This window comes from Stegostoma tigrinum, chromosome 23 (genome assembly GCF_030684315.1).
Source record: "Stegostoma tigrinum isolate sSteTig4 chromosome 23, sSteTig4.hap1, whole genome shotgun sequence".
Classification (NCBI taxonomy): domain Eukaryota; kingdom Metazoa; phylum Chordata; class Chondrichthyes; order Orectolobiformes; family Stegostomatidae; genus Stegostoma; species Stegostoma tigrinum.
In genome coordinates this window covers 3,075,971-3,099,645 of record NC_081376.1, presented here as the reverse complement: position 1 = coordinate 3,099,645, position 23,675 = coordinate 3,075,971, and the positions used below count along the sequence as shown (strand labels likewise).

The 23,675-nt window shown below is 41.0% G+C and overlaps 1 protein-coding gene across 1 annotated transcript in view; it reads left to right on the top strand.

The window, feature by feature from the left end:
• Positions 1-770: 770 nt before the first annotated feature.
• The window catches only part of pemt (phosphatidylethanolamine N-methyltransferase), a 151,442-nt gene continuing 128,537 nt past the window's right edge, over positions 771-23,675 (top strand). Inside the window, exons 1-2 of the mRNA XM_048552447.2 lie at positions 771-1,055; positions 8,749-8,856. Coding sequence (XP_048408404.2) covers positions 771-1,055; positions 8,749-8,856 — 393 coding nt within the window. The remainder of the gene's footprint in view (positions 1,056-8,748; positions 8,857-23,675) is intronic.

Genomic DNA, 23,675 nt, shown 5'->3' with positions numbered 1-23,675 from the left:
GATGTGTGTTGAACCAAAGCACGTCAGCAGTTCAGGTGGACAGATCTTACTTGGGACTTTATGAAGGACACCGCAGGTGGTTTACAAAGTATTGTTCTGGCTAAATTTCTCCTCAGATGAACATCACCAGCATTGATTAACTCACACCAATCTCATTATTGTGTACAAATTGATTCCTATTCAACTGCAAAGGACGTGCACTTTAAAAGAATGAATTTGGGACCAGCAAAGGAAGTTCAAGTTAACTTGCAATGGCATGGTGGCTCAGTGGTTAGCACTGCTGCCTCACAGCACCAAGGGTCTGGGTTTGATTCCACACTACGGTGCAAGTGTGGGGCTTGTACATTCTCCCCATATCTGCGCGGGTTTCCTCCGGGTGCTCTGGTTTCTACCACAGTCCAAAGATATGCAGGTTAGGGTGGATTGGCCATGCTAAATTACTCATAGTGGTCCAGGGACGTGTAGATTAGGTGGATTATGGAGAGGGGACTGGATTTGGGTGGGATGCCGTGCGAGTCAGCGTGGACTTGATGGGTTGAGGGGCCCGTTTCCACACTCGGGATTCTAAGAACTTCCAAAGGAAATTGCAAATAAACCTTATGCCATCATTCGAGCAGAGCAGCAAAGTTGTTCTGTTAAATCCTGACCTACATTTGTCAGTCAGCCAACATCACTCACACAGATTATTGACGTCAATGTTGGTTCGAACAAATTAGCTCCAACATTCCCCTACAAGCGAATTCAGTGATTCCTGAGACAAAACGTCAGTTATGCGTCTGGAGCCTGGGCCAACAAGGACTACATCTCCCAGAGGGCAGCGCGCCGATGCGCACGCGCTCACGGACCGTTTCCCTCACCACCACCCCCCCCGACACATACATGTGCCCCTCAAACCTCCGGCCGTTGACATCCTCCGTGTGGGGAGGTGGTGGGTACGGAGAGGACGGAACGGCAGCCTAAAGTCGAAGTGGCTGGAGCTTGAAGGTGTTCCGCGACTTGTGAGCGGTTCAAACGTGGATTGCTGTGGAGGATTTGCCAGTTTGGATTACGGCAAGGTAGCGGCCGTCACCCCCACAAACCCACGTTCTTCCCGTTTCCCCCACTGACAGCCTCAGCGAGCAGGCCGCGTGATTGCTATGGCTCCCCCACACTCAGGGAGGGGCAGAGAATGCATTCAATCAGCCACCCCCCTACCCCGCTTCCCATTTATAGGGGCTTTGGCCAGTTTGGCACTTTGTGCGACATTTAATTCCGCCTCACTAGCCAATCTCTCTACCTGTTATACCAGGAGGTGCTTTTTAAAAAATTCTGCTTATCTTCTCTTCACTGACTTTAACCGAAAAAAAACATGCTTAACCCCTAACGCCGTGGCACGATCGAAAAATGCTTTTGGAGCTGACCTGAGGTAGAATGGTGTTTTCACACTAATACCACGACAGTTAAACTAAATATTCTGCCATCGATTTCCAGCCATCTTTCAGGGGTTCCCACATTTTTCATATGTTTTGCTTTCTAATTTAGTGATAGTTCAGAGCCACTAATATTTGTTAAGTAAGCTAAATGCTCAAAAATCTTTTCAAATGATGTGTCAACTTCAACTAACCAAACTACCTGTTGAGTGAAAGTATGCATTTCTGGAGGGCATTGCTATTGCCAAGAAAAAAAATTGTTTCAAAATTTTTATTATGGTAGCGTTTTATGCTACAATAAAATTTGGACAACGTTCAGTCTTAGTCATAGAGATGTAGAGCATGGAAACAGACATTTCAGTCTTAACTTGTCCATGTTAATCATATGTTCTCAATAAATTTAGACCCATTTGTCAGCATTTGGCCCATATCTGTCTCAACCCTTCCTATTCACATACCCATGCCTTTTAAGTGTTGAAATTCTACCAGCCTCGGTTACTTCCTTGGCAGCTCGTTCTATACATGCACTACCCTTAGTGTGAAAATTTTGCCCCTTCAATCCCTTTTAAATCTTTCTCCTCTCACCTTAAACCTGTATGCTGTCTAGTTTTGGACTCGACCTTGTCTATTTATCCTACCCATGCCCCTCATGATATTATAAACTTCAACAAGGTCACCACTCAGCCTGTTGACACTGCAGGAAAAATAACCCCAGCCTATTCAACCTTTCTCTATAGCTCAAACCCTCCAACCCTGTCAACATCCTTTAAATCTTTTCTAAACCCTTTTGCTTTCACAACATCCTTCTAGCAGAGAGACCAGAATTGCACACAGTTTTGATTGTTTAATGTAATTCCCCTCTGAAGTGTCCTAGCAGGCCAGTCAGTTCAAGGGTGGTTAGAGGCAAACAACAAAAATGCTGGACCTCTCTGATATCACATGAAGGATTTTTAAAAAACTTTCAGAGTCATGGAGATTTACAGCATAGAAAAGGATCCTTTGGCCTAAGATGTCCATGCTGGTCAAAACAATCACCTAACCCTCAACTATCTAATCTCATTTTCTAGTGATTTTACATTGTATATGCATACTTAAATAATGCTAAAATATTGTGAGGCTTTCTGCCTGTATCAGCCTTACAAGCAGTGAGTTCCAGGTTTCCACCACCCTCTGGATGAAAGAGTTATTTTTGCCTCACATCGCTTCTAAAGCTTCTGCCCCTGACCTTAAATCCAGCCCCTGACTGTTGATCCCTCCATCAAGGGAAAAGTATCTTTCTTTCTTCTTCTACCCTGTGTGTGCCTTTCATTATTTTATACATCTCAAGCGTGTCCTTTCTCAATCTTCTCTGCTTTAAGGAAAGCAACCCCAGTTTGTTCAATCTCTCTTCATAACTGAAACTCTCCAGTCCAACAAATATTCTGGTAAATCTCCTCTACTGTTTCCAGTGCTATTGTATTCGCTCCTTTAATGTGGATTCCAGAACTGCACACCACAATCTAGATGTGTCCTAAATAATGTTTCGTACAGTTCCAGCATAACATCCCTGCTTTTAAACTCTATGCCTCAACATTTTTTTATTTTAAAAATGTTCTTCATAAGTAAAGATACCTTTTGTATATATGCTTCATCATAAACACAGTTCGGTTCTGTACAGTAGCGTATGAGGAACACAGAAACATTGGATTTTGGCTGTAGTCATCAAAACAACCCACTGCATTTCTTTCTTGTACAGGATTATATTTACATACATTTGAGGCACAGGGATGGTCCGATAACTGAACGGACCACCATTTAACTTTGGCAGAAAGACCTTAGGCTGTGGCCTTTTTCCATTGTGTCTTGATGGCAGCTGCCCCAAACCTTAGTGTGTCCCTAGGCAGGTAATCCTGAGCCTTGGAATGTGCCAATCTGCAATACCAGCTTGAGTTAAACTCCTTGTTCCGGAAGAGCAACATGTTTTGGGCAGACCAAAGAGCATCTTGCACCGAATTCTAGGATGCTATGTCTATGCCTTAATGGTCCTCCAGATGCAGCCAATGTTTGTATGCATCCCAGGGAACAGACTGTAGAGAACAGAATCCTGTGTCACGTAGCTGCTCGGGATGAACATTGACAAAAACCACTGCATCTATCTCTTGACTTCTTTTGCAAAGGCACATTCCAGAAGGAGATATGTGATAGTCTGTAACCCCCCCACAGCCACTTCAAGGGCAGCATGCGGTGATGTGGCAGACTTGCGTACAAGAGGGATTGCATAGGTCGTACATTTCTCACTCCATGCCAAGCACGTGTCTTGGCGCCTGTGGGAAAGTTCTGGTGATGAGGCATACTGCCAGCTGACTTTGACAGTCTGATCAGGGGGCCACGTGACAGGACGCACCCTGTCCTTTTCCTGCAGGGTCTCAAGAATGCTATGTGCTGACCACTCCCTGATGGACTTATGGTCAAAGGTGTCTTTCTTTGCAGATTTTTTCACAAAGGACAGGTGATACAGAATGGGCCAGCTACAAGGAGTTTTCCATGGCAGTGAGACCAGTCCCATCCTTAGCAACACCCGCGACGAGTAGAACGTCAGTACATAGTGACACTTGGTGTTTGCAAACTGAGGGTCTGCGCACAACTTAATGCAGTCACACACACAAAGGTGGCCATCAAGACGGTGGCAGCATTGAGTACGTTCCCTCTCTGACCCCACTACACCACCACCTTATTCAGAGCTTTGTTTAAGCTGTCCCTGTGGATCTGGTCCATCTTAGACCTCCAGATGAAGTGGAAGATAGCTCAGCAGACTGCAGCGGCGCAGGTTCAGGAAAAGGGCCATATCTGCACTATGTACAGTAACAGAGTGCCTCACACTTGATGGACCAGGCTTTTATCCACAATAGAGAGGGACTGGTGCTTCCAAAAGATCAGTTTCTGCCACACCTTCTCCAAACCATATTCCAGCACCTTCAGGTATTTGTCTTGATAGTAACGGGGATAAAGATTTGGTTGACTCAGTTCCCATAGAGCATAGCTTTGCTCTTGCTCAATTTACCTTGGCTCCGTAGCCCAATTCAAACTGGTCACAGATGCTGATGAATCTGCACAATGACAGTGAATCTGAGCTGAAAGCATTGATGTCATCCGTGTATAGGGAGGCTTTGCCGTGCAGGCCTCTCCTTCCTGGAATAGTTATCTCTCTCGGGCTCCCATCCTTCCTGACGGGCTGAACAACACACACACACACACGCACACGGGGCAGAAGGCAGAAGAGAGTGGGCACCCTGCCTGACTCTGCACCTGATCGGTAAGCTTTCTGATTCCCAGCCACTGATTGAAACTGCACTTATGATGTTAGTGGGGCGAGTATAAGATGTACCTTAATAACCAATTCATCCATCTGTCCTGACACCTTAAAGGACCGTTGGACAGGCACACTAAGGCCCTTCTGACCCTTGGTATTTCCCAAGATCCAACCTTTCATCATGTATTCCCTTGCTTTGTTTGTCCTTTATAAATTAGGATGATAAAATCAATTATAAAAAGCAAATCTTGCTCCGTTATGGCCACTTATCTTTTTCTGAACTTCAGATATTGTAATTCATTTTGTAACTGTATTTAAATTATTATCACTGGAGGCAACTTTGGTAACTTTGACAGTCCTAGCTTTATGTCCGAAGTATTTTAACCTGTGTTAAAATTAGTCACATCTAAGTGCATTTAACATTCAACACTCAAGTCTGATTATTTCCTTAAAATATTCAGGTGCTGCTTTATCTTTTAAGAAAAGGATTGGCTAGATTTCAGTTAAATAGTTCTTCTAATGTTTTTATGCTGTTGTTTAAGACCCATATCAATTAAGTCTTTCTATGTATTGCAGTGTATTTACAGATGCAAACTGTAATCATTTTAAATTGATTATTACAGAATGATTCATCAACAAAGATAGGATGCGCCTCAGTTATGATTTTTTTTGGCACAGTACAAATTGTGCTGGTGTACAGATCATGTTCTGGGAACTTTACAGTCCTTGATTTGAACACTAGAAGTAGCTCAGCCTCCCATGTGTGATATTTGTAACAAGTTGTCCATACAGCATGTCCTATTATTTCTTTGTTCAAAACTTTGACTTTCCATAGAGCAATAATTAGAATCATCTCATTTGCAACTTGTATCTAATTTACACATTTCTTCTCTGCTCCTCCACTCCTTGTCTTAAATTTTATTATCATGAAAGCACCGACTTCAGATTACTGTTTGATGTTTTATAAAATGTATTGAATTGTGAAATGTTACAGCAAACCAGACATTGGTCTCTTGGCTGACTGAGTATTTTGTTTTAAAAAAAATCAAAAGCACTACAGTATTTTCAGTATGTTGTAGTAAAGGGGAGGTGATGGCCTTGTGGTATTATCACTGGGCAGAGTGTTCTTGCGTTCAAAACCTACTGTGGTAGATGGTGGAATTTGAATTCAGTAAAAACCTGGAATTAAGAACCAAATGATGACCATAAGTCGATTGTTAATTATTGGAAAAAACCACTTGATTCTCTAATATCCTTTAGGGAAGGAAGCTACCATCCTTACCTGGCCTGGTCTGCATGCATCTCCAACCACAGTAATGTGGTTGACTCTTAGCTGCCCTCTGGGCAATTAGAATTGGGCAATAAGTACCAGTGATAGCCAAATTTTGTGAATGAATAAAAAAAACTTGCAACAAATCGTGCCTTTTTCATTGTGCTACAGGAAACCACAACAATACTGTTTACTTCGCAACCAGTCAATCTACTTGCATTTGAAAGCAGAATTCTGCAGTAATTTATTAAATTGAATGATTCTTCAGGTTAAGAATTGTGGAGTGGAACTGTTTTCTGTACTTACCACCCACTCTGATACCACTATGTTGAAATGTTTTACAACATTATAAATATTGGCAAAGACCATAAGACATAGGAGTGGAAGTAAAGCCATTTGGTCCATCGAGTCCACTCTACCATTTAAATCATGGCTGATGGGCATTTCAACTCCACTTCCCTGCACTCTCCCCATAACCCTTGATTCATTGTGACATCAAGAATTTATCGATCTCTGCCTTGAAGGCATCTAATGTCCCGGCCTCCACTGCACTCCGTGGCAATGAATTTCACAAGCCCACCGCTCTCTGGCTGAAGAAATGTCTCCTCATTTCTGTTTTAAATTTACGCCCTTTAATTCTAAGGCTGTGCCCACGGTCCTAGTCTCCCCACCTAACGGAAACAACTTCCCAGTGTCCACCCTTTCTAAGCCATACGTTATCTTGTAAGTTTCTATTAGATCTCCCCTCACGCTTCTAAATTCTAATGAATACAATCCCAGGATCCTTAGCCGTTCATCATACGTTAAACCTACCATTCCAGGGATCATCCATGTGAATCTCCGCTGGACACGCTCCAGGGCCAGTATGTCCTTCCTGAGGTGTGAGGCCCAAAATTGGACTCAGTATTCTAAATGGCATCTAACTAGAGCTTTATCAAGTCTCAGAAGCACATCAGTACTTTTATATTCCGACCCTCTTGAGATAAGCGACAACATTACATATGCTTTCTTAATCACGGACTCTACCTGCAAGTTAACTTTTAGAGAATCCTGGACCAACAATTCCAGATCCCCTTGTACTTCTGCTTTACGAATTTTCTCACCGTTTAGAAAATAGTCCATGTCTGTATTCTTTTTTCCAAAGTGCAAAACCTCACATTTGCTCACGTTAAATTTCAGCCATTTCCTGGACCACTCTCCTAAACTGTCTAAATCTTTCTGCAGCCTCCCCACCACCTCTACTACAAGGACACAAAATGTTCTTGATTCTGAACGATTTGCCGGAAAAGCTCAGCATGTCTTGTAGCATCTGGGAAGAGAAATTAGAGTTAATGTTTCAGGTCCATTGATTCTTCCTCAAAACTGATGGTAGCCTGGAAGGTGTTGGTTTATATGCAGAAGACAGAGTTGGGTTGAGGGGGATGATAGGGTTGGGGGAATTACTATTAGCTGCCCACAGTTTTGAGGAAGAATCTCTGGACCTGTAACATTAATTATGATTTCGCTACACATGCTCCCAGATCAGCTGAGCTTTTCCAGCAATTTCTGTATTTAGTTCTGAATTCCAGCATCTGCAGTTCTTTTGATTTTTGTCTAGTACTTGACTCTGAAGGCATTATGAATTATCTGTTGACTGATTTTTATGGACTGCACTGACTATTGTCTTCAGCGATTATGAGGGATAATTGCCAAAGATTCGAAGCATTTTCTCAAGTATCCTAAAATAGTTTTAAGCGTAGCTGTGGTGGCCTTCAATATTTTATATTTCACAGAGCTACATTGAAACTAATAGCAGAATCATGTCTTTATTGCTGATCTCTTGTGTTCTAAATGTGGTAAAGTCAACATTAAATTACTATAATTTGTTTAATACTTTTGAGAATTAGTTCACATTTCCAAACCACAACTATTTCCAGTTAAACTTGACATGCTTCTCCCATTGTATTACATACAAGCATTGTCAGCACGTTTTATCATCTGTAATATATGGCTTGGGTTTTTTGATCCACCAGTTTTATAAAAATAAATCCACTTCCCACTGTCAGAAGAGGATTGACTAGAGAGAGTGATAATGGGAACTGCAAATGCTGTAGAATCCAAGATAACAAAGTGTGGAGCTGGATGAACATAGCAGGCCAAGCAGCATCTCAGGAGCACAAAAGCTGACATTTCGGGCCTAGACCCTTTTCTCTTTGATGAAGGGTCTAGGCCCGAAACGTCAGCTTTTGTGCTCCTGAGATGCTGCTTGGCCTGCTGTGTTCATCCAGCTCCACACTTTGTTATCTTGACCAGAGAGAGTGTTGCTCTACAAGTGACAGTGACTTACCCACTTGGTAGTTTATGTTTACTTCAATTGCCAAGTTGTCTATGTGAGAGATATCACAGAGCTATGGGGAAATGGTGATGTAGGGTCATAGGACTGTTAAATTAGAGACTGAGGCTAATGTTCTTAAGAGGTGAGTTCAAATCGCACCACAGCTTGATGGCTGTGACTATGACAGCTGTGATTGGTAAAAAAAAACCCACCGGGTTGCTAGGAAAGGAAATCTACTATACTTAATAAAAATGGAAAGAACTGCAAATGCTGTAAATCAGGAACAAAAACAGAGGTTTCTAGAAAAGCTCAGCAGGTCTGGCAGCAGCTGTGAAGAGAAATCAGAGTTAATTGTTTGGGTCTAGTGACCTTGCCTCAGTTCTGAAATGGCTCAAATGTGTGTTTTGTGAATTAGGTGTTAATTGCATTTGTCAGAAATTAAAGTTTATAAAATTTTTTCTTTCAGATCGACATTTCAATAATGGCCAATGTTTTTAGCTACTTCGATTGGACGGACGTGAAGTTCAATATTGCTATCTTGGCTGTTGCTTTCAACCCGCTGTTCTGGAATATTGTGAGTACTGGATGTATAAACTATTCTGCTTGACTGCAGTACAATTCACTGCATTTGTCTGGTGTACTTTCATTCCATTTGTCAAGAAGGGTCTCATTTGAAAAATCCCCGCCCAGACAGTAATACGAATCAGTATTAAAATATTAAAGAAAAATGCACATTGTGGATATTGAAAAGAAGTGAAGGTAGGTCCTTTGGCTCGCCCTTAGCTCAAGTTTGGTATTTACTAAAAATCATCCAAAATCATGAACCATAAAACATCAATTTTATACAATCTGAATTCAGTAAAAAAACAAGAAATGATCGTCCATTTAAGCAAGCAATCAATTCCCTGAAAGTAATGTTTATGAAGTCTTTAAATTAACTATTAGTTTCTCACCATCCCTGCATTTACCCATTAAAACATATTTTCTTGCATAAATAATGGAAACAGCAACCTCCCCCACTCCCCCAAAAAAAATCCGAAGTGTAAGCATTGTAGGTCCTAAGCTCTAGAATTCTTTTTGAGTTAATTTTTTTTAGTTTGGTTATTGGTTGTGGGGGTCGTTCACTGGACCAGGATGTACTGCCCCGTCTGTAACTGCTAAGAGTCAAATACATTACTGTGGATCACATGTAGACCACACTGGATAATGGTTGTAGATTTCCTGAAGGACATCAGTGAACTAGATAGTGCTGACATTAAGCCAGCTTTTCTTCTAATTTTAAATTTAAATTGCACCATCTGCTATTCAATCCATTGTCCCCAGAAAATTAATCAGAGTTTTAGATTGTTAGTCCCTACCTCCAGGCCACTATAAACATTCTCGCCTCTCCATCATTTGTCCTTTTGAAGAACTTCCACAAGTCTAGTTCTTTGGTCAAACTTTGGCAATTCCTTGAATCAGCTCTTTCTTGAACTCTTTCTGTGATCAGTGTTTTTATGTTCCTGTGAACATTTTTGTGATGTTTTACTCTATTATATGTATAATGTAGCTGAAAACTGTAATAATTTTTCTTATTTTGTTATTTTATTTCACTATAGCCCAAGAACTTAATGTTCCTGTGTATCAATGCATAAGTATCTAGAATGTCACATCACATACTACTGAACTACAGTCTTGTATTGCATTCTCAAAAAATCAGTCCACAGCAGTGTGAAATGTTCTGAAGCTTTTATGTCTAAAAATGCAATGATTTCAAATTTCTGGGAACGACAACAAAAGCAAAAATTTCATATGTCAGTCTCCAGAAGAACAAGATGAAATCTACCTGTAATAAAGGCAGTCTGTTTTTCTAGGTTGTGGGTGAAGTAAAGCCAATAAAACTTTGTTCTTATGCTGCTCATTAAGTATATAATAATGCCTGCATTTAAATGTGGAATTATGGTGTTTATCCATACAGAAATTAATGCTTCTGTTTTAATCTTTAATATTTTTGCAGTACAGGATAAATGATTGTGAATATATTTTTGGATTCATTTGCAGCCAGTTCTTTCCACAATTTTGCTCTGGGCATCTCTCTGCCCTCAAGAATACTGGGAGGAAATTATTAGACAATGCTGTCACCTCACTGATTTAAGATTGCAACAGTCCCTCACTGCTGAGATAGTAGTGGAAAACATGAATCTGGAAGTAATTTTCATTTTTACTTTTGAGTTGCCTGATATGTTTTTCTTATGTCACCATTCAGGTCAAGGGTCACAAGAAAAAGAAAACTTTGGATGACCTTGGGAGGTGTTGTTAGGCGTTCTTGTGTTATCAATGTTTTAACAGGAACAATAACATATTGATCCAAGCTGTGTCTTGAATAGGTGAAATGCCATCAGTATGGATGTCAACAGAAAATCTTCTCAGAGACTCTGGCGACTGAGATTTTCTTTTTGGTTCCAAAATGACCTTCAGACGTTTCAAAAAAATAGATGACTGGATTTTTTTAAAAAAGAGCATTGTGCATTTTCTTTGAAGGGCTTAGTCTGGGAAGATCCTGGTGAGCTCTCAAATTCTGCTGAATCACTTCAGGATTTTTTGCTAGGATTTTTGCTTAAGTATGAGAATGTCAGTGATATTGGTAAAGATTGATTTACAAGACTTCAAAAGCATTTGAATAGTTGAATATTTAGTGCACACCTTTTATTTCAGTAAACCTTTCCTCAAATTTGCCAAACATTTATCTAATTGAATCCTTTTGCCTCCATATCGTTTCCTATATTACTTTATAATGTGTTCAGATTTTAATTTTCTACCTTTACCTTGTGATGTGAAGTACCTCACTTACTGCATTATAGAAGTTTAACGAGGACCAACATATTGGTATGGATAGCAAGTTGCCTAGCTAACAGGAAGCAGAGTAGGACCAAGTGGGTCTTTTTCAGTCTCACAGATTATCATGACTGGTTTGCCAATGTCGGGGCCTCAACTCTTCACAGTTTACGAAATTCAGTTGAACACAGCGACGACTGGTGTGGTAACTAAATTTACAGATGACAAAGGTAGATAGGAAAATGACTTGTGAAGGGAGCATAAGGAGCCTAAAAGGGGACATATATATGTTAAGTGAGTTAGCAACAATCTGGCAAATGGAATACAATGTGGGAAGGTATGAAATTGTCCATTTTCATACAAAGAAATAATCAGGTTATCTAAATGGTGAGAGATTGCTGAGCTCTAAGATGCAGAGAGACCAAATGTGCTTGCATGAATCACAGAGGATTAATTAGGAAAGCCAAGAGAAATGTTGTGTTTTATTGCAAGGGTGGAGGGCATTGATTGCAAGAATATATAGGTTATGCTTCAACTAAACAGGGCATCATTGAAAAAAGCATCTCTGTCAGCGCTGTGACAATTCTCTGCCTTTTAGAGGTATAATTTGTCATGGTTATTTTTATGAAGAAATGTTGAGATAGTTACTGAATGGTTTGCTACAAGCCAGTGAAGTAAACAGCTTGAGAATCCTTAAGTTTTATAAAAAATGTTGGAACAGTGGAAGAAGCCTGAGAGGGTGGGGGTCAAGCTCACATAGAACCAGGATTTTTTTTAGTTTTAGCCTTCAGTAGCAATTGTTAGGGTCTTGAAGCTGGATGTGGAAGCAGTTATTCCTGTCTCTGTTACCGCTAATAACGGGCTCTCTTCCAGGTGCTAGAATTGAATGTGAGAAAATCTATTCTAATGAATTTGCCTATGCTATGAGTGTGTTACGATATTGGAAGAGTTAATTATTAGTAGTTAATATGCTATTCGATTGACTTACAATTAAGCCAATTCTTTTATTTTCATTTTGTGTGTTTGAATTGTAGTGTAAAATTAAAGTGTGTTGTGCTTAGAATTTGTTTACGAATTGAATTGCATCTGAATTGCAACGCCTTAGCCTTACCTTCAAGAAAAAGTTAGGGGTCTCGGCTATCTTGATATATTTGGTCTGGTCTGTAACAGCACTCTTATGCAAATTACTTGGAAACAGTTTAGAGAATGTTTTCTAATCTAATATTGGAATGAGGAAAGACTAGCAGCCAACACCTGTATCTTCTGCAGTTTAGAATAATCAGAGATGACTTAATTGCAACACATTAGATCCTGAGAGGACTTAATCAGGTGGATTTGGAAAGGATATTTACTGTTGTGGGAGAATCTAGGACTGGGGCTCACAGTCAAAAAACAAGTTGTTGCCCGTTTGAGGCAAGTATAAATAAATGTTTTCTCTTAGGTTTGAGAGTCTTTGGAATTCCCATCCACAGGAGGATGCAGAATCTTTAACTATTGCTAAGGTAGAGGGACATAGATTCTTGCATTGGTAAGGGCATGAACAATTAATGGGAGTATTTGTGTGTTTGAATTGTAGTGTAAAATTAAAGTGTGTTTTGCTTAGAATTTGTTTGACGAATTGAATTGCATCTGAATTGCAACACCTTAGCCTTACCTGCTACTGAAGGCTAAAACTAAAATGTAGAGCTTCGGATAAAATCAGATTAGCCATGAACTTTTTGAATGACAGAGCAGGCTGGAAGGGCCACATGGCCTACTCTTGTTTTTTGGTTGAACATTTTTCCCTCATAGACATTCCAAACACTACCAGCTTTGTCTCTGACTGCCTGCCTTGGGATCTTTACCTTGCTTGCTCCTCTCAGTCTTTCAATATGATGGGACTTCCAGCAGCAACGATGTGGGAGGGCATCGAACAAGGCAGCTCGATCATTTAAACAGACCCTGTATGTTGGACAGGGGTTATTTGAGTATGGAGGCCTTGTGGGGAGAGAAATCAGAGGTAAAGAATTTTCACAGCAAGATGTAAGCCACAGAATTGATTTTGTGTAAATGTTGCATCATCTTTGATAAGCTCAATTTCTCTTCGCATTTGTAAAGACCTGAGGTGTGAGCAATAAAGAATCATGATCCACATCCTGAGCTTTGGGCCTTCCATTCGATGAAATCTTGTGTTACATTTCTGGCGTCCACAGCAGGACCCCAAAGTGTAGACACATGTCGTTGTGTGAAGGCAATGGAATTAATCATTAAAAAGATTATAACAGCATGTTTATAAAAAAACTGAAGTTAAACAAGAAGTGTTAACACAGTTTCATCAAAGAAAATTGTTTTTAACCAATTTATTGGAATTTCTTGAAGAAGTAGCATGCATGTGGATAAAGGAGAACTTTTAATGCACTATAATTGGATATCCAGAGAAGGCATTTGATGAGTTGACGTGTCAAATGTAACAGCCAAAAATAAAAGTGGTGTAGGAGGAGATATATTAGCATGCATACTGAGGCCCTCTTGTGGCTCAGTAGTAATGTCCCTACCCTTTGACTGGGAGGTCTAGCTTCAAGTCCCACCTGCGCCTGAGGTGTGTAATAATGTCTCTGAACAAGTTGATTTGAAAAAATGGGAAACTGGCTGCCTGGCAGAAAACAGGTGTGATGAATAAAGTCCTGCAGGGATCTGTTGTGGCTTCAAGCTTTTACAATTGCATAAATGACTTTGGTGAGATGAATAAAGACACGGTAGTTGAAGTCACAGATGCTACCGAGATAGATAAGAAAGTGTGTTGTTAAGAAGACCTAAAGAAGTTGCAGACAGCTTTAGATGGGTTGATTGAATGCACAAAATCTGGAAAACAAGTGTGGGAAAATGTGTTCACATTGGCAGTAAGAATGAGAAAGTAAAGTATGACTTAAACAGTGAATGACCACATAATTCTGAGGTGCAAAGGGATTTAGGTGTTCTTGCGACTCTCACACCAGATAAATATGCATATAATCAAGAAGCCTAATGGGATGCTATCCTTTATTATGAGATGAATTGAACATAAAATGAAGGATGCTACGCTTCACTTAGATCACTGATGGAAACACATCTTGAATACAATATTTACTTTATTTCTCCTTGTCTCAGGAAGGATGCAAATTCTTTAGAGGTTTTGTAGAAGAAGTTTGTAGATTGTCTGTTGAGGAAAGGATGGAAAGCTGGGCTTATTTCCACTGGAGTTTATAGGAAAGTGAGGGGTGACTGGACTGAATTGTATAAGACCCTGAATAGTTTTGACAAGGTAGATATGGAAAGATGTTACATCTTTTGTGTCAGTCAAGAAATAAGCATGATTTTAAAATCAGGTGCCATGCTTTCAGAACAGAAATGATTAGAACTTTTTTCTCTTGGAAGTTGATGCGATTTTGCAATTCTCCTCAAGAGGTGGTGGTGGGAGCCATTGAATATTTTTAAGATAGCGTTCCTCGATTTCTACTTAGGTAAGGGAGTAAGGACTATCTATGGTAGATGGTGATGTAGAATTCAAAACACAGACAGATTAACCATGACCTCATTAAATGGCAGAGCAAGCTTGGTCTGCGTCTGTACCTGTTTCATATGTTCGTGCTTTCATATGAAAGCCCAGTTACTGAACTTAATTTTTAAAAAAAGCCACAAGCGTCATTGTTTAAAGCAAACAATTTTACTACACAAAATAGCACAAATATTCATGGCTCCACTATCTGAAGTAGTCAGTAATGTTAATTTTTAAAAGTTTAATGATCACTGTTCTTTTATTCTATATTAAACTTTTTTACTCAAATTTCCATCTACAACCAAATACATTCATCCAAAACACGTCAGAAATCCAAAGGTTAACCCACTTAGCCTGAGTGCCGTCTGAAAAGAAATTACATAAGGTTGGCATTTCTTGGGCTTTCTGCTTGCTTCCACCAAAATTGGCCCTTTGCATCTGCTCCAACTATCCTACAGTTGTGAACTCCCAATTGAACACAGGTGTCACTGGCATCTTCAGCATCTCAGTTCGGAGCTGGCTTGTTTCTTATTGTTCCTTAAATCAGGAATCTTTATTTCGCCTCATTGTCGCGCTTCTACTTCCATTGGCTAACGCAGAAGTTCATAGACTCCTTTGGTTGTCAAGTATGTCAAGCTTTTTATCCAGTATGGAGATTTTTGACAGAATTCTGCTTGAGAGATGTGTTCAGTAAATTTTAAATTTTTAACTGTAAATTAACCTACTTGAAAGCAGAGCCATGTCCACTATTCCTGCAACTAACTTCTCATTGACTTTTTCTTCTGCTGATCATATCCAAGATAGCTTGGTCACATGAGCCATCCATGACCAATTTAGTCTTTACTCTTAAAATCATCTTCTAGGGAAACCTAGTTCTTAAAGGAATCATCATGCAAAATATCGGTTTTTCTCAAAGGCGCAAGAAATATCCTACATAAATCCATTAGTTGTGACCTTTTGGTTCTTGAAATGTACTGTGTTGACATGAATTTGATCAAAGTTGAAAATAACATTCTTATTTAGCAACTTCTGTTGTGGAATAAATTACACACTGGACTTTCCTGTCAAGAACCAAGTCCAGCAGTAAGTGCCGAAGGTTTTGACTGTCTGCTGGGTGCATTAGAAGATAACGCATTGACTATGGCATTAAACTGACAAACGCATTCAAAGATTCATGTGGGAAATGACAAAAAGGTCATTTACGCTTTTGGCATGGGACAGAGAAAAGGGTGCTTCTCTGTATCTGAATGCTGTATCCATTTGGGGAGTCATAGTAGCAGATGCATGGTACCTAAAATGGAAACTTGTTCTAATTGCCAGTGTTAACATTCTTTCCCTGAAATATCTCTCAAGTTTTTTTTTCGGGATTGTGTTTTATTTGATTACTATCTCAGAACGGGGTTTACACAGAACTTGGGAAGAAGCATATTGTTATTCTTTGCTTTGAGGAAACTATTTTCTGAAAAAAAAGTCCTGTTATCTCTTAAAATCATGAATACACTATAAGATCTTGAGTAACACTTCTGTTTTTCCATGACTATTCATGGCTTTTATTGTGCCTTTTCTCCCATAGTGATGTGTGTTAGTAGAAAACAGTTGTGCCAATATTTATTGACTTATAAACAATAAAACTGTATCTATTGCATTTGGATTTTCTCCAAAAAAAGTCTCGAATTTCACTATTGCCAGATTAATCATGATGAATATTCATATTTTTTTCTCTCATAATAGGCACATCAGCATTGCAATCTGTCTGTGTCTTGCTTGTGTATTCAGTTTTTTTTGTTGTTACTATTTTACTTTACTATGTTGGTGGTAGCGTGCAAGGTCTTTTGTCACAATGGATAGAATAGTAATTTATTATCACATATTTTTACAAAAAAATTGTGAAAAATATTTACGTCGCTAAATGCTGCTGCCTGTCTTATTAAAGAAATCCGGTATTTTAAAAAGAAATTAGGACACAGTCCATCTTTGCTCAATTCACTGCTCTTATGTTCCCAAGATTGAGGCAAGGACAGGAGCCACATTCTCCACTGCTGCAAAAAAACGCCATGGAAATTGCTGAATCTTAGGCTGTTGGAATCCCAATCCACATTACCATGCTGCTGAAGATGATGCCGAAGCTGCCTCAAGGACCACCTTGTCAGCTCTGAGCCAAAAGCAGCTTTGAATTCAAGTCACACTCCAGGATTTGATGGCCAAGGAAGATGTGTTTGTAATGAAGAACTTGCTTACTGCATACCAATGACAGGCAGTAAAAGTGGGAGAGATTCCTGATAAAATGTGATGGAAGAAGAAACTGGAGCCTCAGCATTAATTTTTTTTATTTTTCTTTAGTGGGATGACGGCATCTCTGCAAGCTTTTTGTTTTGGCTCATCCCTTGTTATCCTTAACATGACTGATATAGTAGGTAATTTGAAGGACAGTGGTGTGAGTCTGGAGTCATATGTAGCCCAGACCAGTTAAGGACTGCAGTCCTTTTCTTCCCTAAAAGACAATAGTAAACCAGATGTGTTCTTACATCAATTGGTAATAGACATCACCATTTAGAAACTAGTCTTCAATTCCACATTTATTGAATTGAAGTACTACTCGTTTATGTCGTGGAATTTGAACTCCTGAGTCTAAAGCATTAACTTGGGCCTTTGAATTGCTAGCCCAGTGACTTTGCTACTGTCTCCAAAGAACCGTCACTGTTCATAGCTCTGGATTATGACATAATCTTGGCTCAGTTGCTGTATGTCCCATGTGGATATGATTGATGCTAGGCAGACATGCAGAGAATATGCATACTCCACATCGTCACTGAGGATCTGGCACTGTTAGGCAGTACTGCTAACCACTGAGCCACCATGCCCTCTGCCCCCGTCCAATTTATAGCCTTGAATGTTATGACACTTTGAGTGCTCATCTAAGTAGTTTTTCAAGCTAGTGATATTTACTACTTTGACTGTCCTGAGGCAGTACATTGAAAATGTTTTACTTTGGGTCTGCTCTCAACTTCCTGTTTTTCACTCAAGCTATGCCCCCTTGTTACTGATCTTTTGACTGATGGAAATGGCTGCTTTCTATTCACCTTGTCCATTCCCCTCATGATCTTATACATCTCTATCATGTTCCCCCTCAAACTTCTCTGCTCCAAAGAAGACAATCCAATCTTACCCAGCCACTCTTCCTAGCTGAAATGCTTCATCCCAGACAGCATCTTAGTGAATCTTCTTTTGCGGCCCCTTCAGTATAATTACATCCTTCCTAAAATGTGGTGACTAGAATTGCGCAATAGTGCTCAAGCTGTGGCCTAACTAAAGTTCTGTGCCATTCCAATATGCCCTCTCTGCGGTTACACTCTATGCCATAAAGTGGTGAAGGCCAGCATCCTGCGTGCCTTCCCTGCTACACTATTAACCTATCCTGCCACCTTCCAGGATCTGTGACCGAGCACTCCAAAGTCCCTCTTTTCCTCTGAGCTTCCTAGTGTCCTGCTGTTCATTGAATACTCCCTTGCCTTGCACTTTGAAAGAAGGATCATCATCTCATATTTATCGGGGTTAAATTCCAACTGTCACAGATCTGTCTTCCTGACCAATTTGTTCATATCTTCCTGCAACCAGCCTTCCTTCACCACCCTCTGAAGGAATGTGGACGTGAGGAATGTCGGATCAGCCCTGATCCTATTGAATGGCGGAACAGACAAGAGGCCGAGTAGCCTACTCCTGTTCCAATTTCTTATCATTATGTAGATTTGTCCATTTTTAAAAATCTGCCAAAACCACGATGCCCCTGTTTCTTACATCTGCTCAAGAGCCTCACAGTGAGCTTCTCGAATGCTGCACTTGCATCCTTCTCCAAAGTAAAGACAAATGTGAGGAAGTAGTGGACAGATTATAGAGTTTTGAGCAATATAATCATAATAGTGCTAAATGTGGAAGACTACACAGTTGTGTAGTATTCCTTTTGTGTTCAAACTTTGAAGGCTATGCAACTGTGTAGTTTAGGATCTCTACAGTTTGAAACGACAAGCAAAGTGGCCTTAATGATTGTTGCAGCTGGTGCTACTTGCAATACTAAACACAACTAAAATGAAATAAATCGATGTTGCTGTCTGTACCTTGATACATCAGACAGGTGCATTTCACCATCTACAAGAATTCAAACAATTCAAACGTGCCAAGATTTTGTTTTACCCCTCACTATTCTTTCATCTTGAAAGTTGTCTTGCTGCTGATCCCTTGGGTGATGTTACTAAGTTGCCTCCGATGTACATTTAAGTCGTCATTGGATAAGCATATGGACGTACATGGAATAGTGTAGGTTAGATGGGCTTCAGATCGGTATGACAGGTCGGCACAACATCGAGCGCTGAAGGGCCTGTACTGTGCTGTAATGTTCTATGTTCTATGTAACCCAACACTCCCAAAGTCTGAGGTAAGAAGTTGTAGAGCTGAAAGAACTCAGCAGGCCAAACAGCATCAGAGGAGCAGGAAGGCTGATGTTTTGGGATTAGACCCTTCTTCAGAAATGGGGGAGGGGAAGGAGGTTCTGAAGTAAATAGGGAGAGAGGGAAGGCGGATAGAAGATGGATAGAGGAGAAGATAAGCGGAGAGGAGACAGACATTTTCCTTCCCAAAATCCACAAACCTGACTGCCCTTGTTGACCCATTGTCTCCTCCTGCCCCTGCCCCACCAAACGTATCTCCACCTATCTCGACTCCATTTTCTCCCCATTGGTCCAGGAGCTCCCTACCTACGTGCGTGACACCACCCACGCCCTCCACTTCCTCCAAAACTTGCAATTCTCCGGTCCCCGACGCCTCATCTTTACCATGGACATCCAGTCCATATACACCTGCATTCCCCATACAGATGGCCTAAAGGCCCTCTACTTCTTCCTATCCCACGGGCCCAACCAGCCCTCCTCCACTGACACCCTCATCCGCTTAGCTGAACATGTCCTCACCCTCAATAACTTCTCTTTCAACTCCTCCCACTTCCTACAGACAAAGGGGGTGGCCATGGGTACCCGCATGGGCCCAAGCTATACCTGCCTCTTTGTAGGTTACGTGGAACAATCCCTCTTCCGCACCTACACTGGCCCTAAACTCCACCTCTTCCCCCGTTACATTGATGACTGTATCAGCATCGCCTCGTGCTCCCACGAGCAGCTCGAACAGTTTGTCCACTTCAGCAACACCTTCCTCCCCAACCTCAAGGTCACCTGGACCATCTCTAACATCTCTCTCACCTTCCTGGACCCCTCTGTCTCCATATCAGGCAATCACCTGAAAACTGATATCCAATTCAATCCCACAGACTCCCACAGCTACCTAGAATACACCTCCTCCCACCCACCTTCCTGCAAAAATGCCATCCCCTTTTCCAAATTCCTTTGCCTCCGCCACACCTGCCCCCAGGATGAGGCATTCCACTCCCATACATCTCAGATGTCTTCGTTTTTTAAGGACTGCAACGTTCCCCCCCACCCCCAGATCGAGAACTGTGTCTCTTGCATTTCACGCAACTCATACCTCACACCCCGTCCCTGCAATAACAACCAAAACAGAATCTCCCTCGTCCTCACGTATCACCCCACCAACCTCCAGATCCAAAGCATCATCCTCCGACACTTCCGCCATCTGCAATCCAACCCCACCACCAAAGACATTTTTTCCTCCCCACCCTTATCTGCTTTCCAGAGCGACCACTCTCTCCGTGACTCCCTTGTCTGCTCCACACTCCCCTCCACCCCCAACACACCTGGCACTTTTCCCTGCAACCGCAGGAAATGCTACACCTCCCCCCTCACCCCCATCCCAGGCCCCAAGAAGACTTTCCACATCAAGCAGATGTTCACCTAATATGGTATACTGCATCCTCTGTACTCATTGTGGATTCCTCTACATCGGGGAAACCAAGTGGAGGCTTGGGGACCGCTTTGCAGAACACCTACGCTCGGTTCGCAATAAACAAATGCACCTCCCAGTCACGAACCATTTCAACTCCCCCTCCTGTTCAAGAGACGACATGTCCATCCTGGGCTTCCTGCAGTGCCACAATAATGCCACCCGAAGGTTGCAAGAACAGCATCTCATATTCCGTTTGGGAACCCTGCAGCCCAATGGTATCAATGTGGACTTCACATGCTTCAAAATCTCCCCGCCCTTGACCGCATCCCAAAACCAGCCCACGTCGTCCTGCCTCCCCTATCCTGTCCTTCCTCCCACCTATCCCCTCCTCCCACCTCAAGCCCCAACCCCATCTCCTACCTACCAACCTCATCATAGCCCCTTGACCTGTCTGTCCTCTCTGGACTGACCCATCTCCTCCCTAACTCTCCAAACACACTCACCTTTACTGGCTGCCTCCCCGCCTCTTTGACCTGTCTGTCTCCTCTCACTCTATCTTCTACTCTATTCATCTTCTATCTGCCTCCTCCTTTCTCCCTATCTATTTCAGAATCTCCTTCCCTCCCCCATTTCTGAAGAAGAGTTTAGGCCCGAAACGTCAGCCTTCCTGCTCCTGTGATGATGCTTGGCCTGCTGTGTTTATCCAGCTCGACACATTGTTATCTCAAGATTCTCCAGCATCTGCAGTTCCTACTGTCTCTGAAACAACTCTTCCAAAGTCTTCTGGTTACACACACAGATTACCCCATAGTTCCTAATAAGCCCTACTCTTTGGCTGTATACTTTTGAATACCTTGGTATTCTGTCCCTAATCTTGCCCTTCTTTCCCCTCTTCTAATTGCTTTCCTGAGCACCCCTGCCTTCTCCCCACCCCCACATACCGTCTATACAGGCCACTGTTATTGTGCTGGCTTGTGCCTGTTAAATATCTGTTATTTGACCTTGAGAAGGTGATGGTGAGCTGCCCTGCAGTACCAGTGAAGTCTATCTGGTGATGGTGTACCTACAATAGTTTCAAGCTGAGATGTCCAGGATTTTGACTGCGATCGTGAAGGGAAGTGATCTCATTCCTGGTTTGGATGGTGTTCGGCTTTGAGGGTAACTTGCGTGTGTGTAGCTGTATTCCCAGGCATCTTGTGCCCTTGCCTTTCTAAATGATTGAGGTTATTTTTAATTTTACTGTCAATTATTTTAACAATTAGTCTAACATGAAATGAATCTGATTCTGATTTTTAAGAAGCTAAGAATTAATCAAGCCTGTCCATAAGTACTTGTGGAATTTATCTGATCGATTGCAACATCAAAATTGTTTTTCATTAGTCTTTAATTTAACGTATTCTATATTAATGTTATCTTTAAATACTGCAACTTGGAAGAAGTTTTATGTGAATCTTACTAATAGTGGCGCCCAAATTCAAAGTTATATATTTTCTTGTTGACGTAGTGGGGTACATAAAACTACTAACACAAGATAAACTTCTCATTTCACATTTAATTTCCTTTGATTGCAGAAAAAAATGATTTTGCAAATAATGGTGCAAAGGAATTAATCAGGCGATACAGCTCTGTGTTGATCCAAAGTGGGATTTCTGTCTGGTGTGAACAGAGTGTGATAATCTCAGTTTATAAGTAAGCAGTTTGAAGTAGAACATACTGTGCTTGTAACTCTGTTTGCATTTCCAGTCCTCAGCAAGGGCCTTGGACCGGAAATGTCATTGTCCTAGCTTTTGTTTATTAGCAGATGCTGATGTTTCTACATTTCAAACATTTGTGTTTTCTGATTTTTGGAAAACTTTGTTTAATTTTTTTCAGTGTTGTGTTTGAACTGTTCTGACTTGCACCTTCACTTGGCCAGAAGTTACAATAACCGCTTACAATTCTGTGGTCCCCTTAAAATATTATAAGATCCTAAAGTACTTCACAGGAAACTTATGAATTAAAATTTAGCAGAGAGCTGCTAGAGGTATTAGGAGAGTTGACAATGTTTGACCATTTAGGCAAATTTTGATGAGCAACTTACAACGTAATGGCTGAATGTGCAGGAGAAACTTAGCAGGTTTGTCAGCATCTGTGAAAGTAGAAACAGTTAACACTTCAAGCCTATATGACTTAAACTTTCTGTTTTTAATTCAGATTTTCAGCATTCCTATTTTATTTTTCACTTAAGGATGACAGAATTAATAGAAAGGTGAAGAGAATTAGCGAGGGAATTCCACAGCTGAGGAACAAGGAAGCTGAAGACCAGTTGCAAGAAAAAGGGAAGAGAAGATTAGGGACAGAAGGTCAGCAATGGAAGAATACAAATTTCTTGAAACTTTGTAGGACTGGCAAAGCATTCGGAGATGGAGCAATGCCATGGGACCTGAAGATGGAGCGGTGAGACTTGAATGGACAATGAGAATTTTAAATTTGAGTGCTACTACAGCACAAGTTACAGCCAGTCAGTGCAACCCATGAGCGATGGGAACTTGGCATGAGTCAGGGCATTGCCTGTAGAGCTTTATGGAAGATGACAGCTGAGAGGTCAGCTGGAGAACGCGAATAGTTAAATCTGGAAGTAATAAAAGAATGGCTAATTGGCCGAGAAGATTGTTAGCTCAAAAATGGAAACGAGTTGTCATAGTGATGATCTTGCTTGCATCTGATTTATTGAAATGTGACTTTCAATATAACGCTCACCAAATCACAGCTGGACCTCTACAGAACATTATCACTCAACAAGTGCTGAGCAGAAGTAAAAACTTTCAAGCAATGGTCAGTAATGTTTCTGTGTCTTTAATCTCTGGCGTAATTGCTCTTTGGGTGATGAATCTATTCTGGTATCTGGATTTTCTGCAATCCTATACATTTGTTGTTTTGTTCACACATGTTGTGTCATTATGTGTCATGGTGAGCAATTGTTAATTACTGGTGATCATTGTTGAAGAGCTAGCAAATAAACTGTGGGCAAAAGAAGGCATAAGAACTAAGGGAGCATTGTCCCTTTTACCTACTATTGGTTGAAAGAACTAAATCCCTTGGAGCACAGACAGAAACAAAATATTTCTTAGCATTTTCTGTTTCTACAACCCCTTTCATGAGTATGGGCTATCTTGAAGTATTTCTCTACCTTGGAATCATTTGTTAGATAAAATGGTACAATTGAGGGCAATATAGTA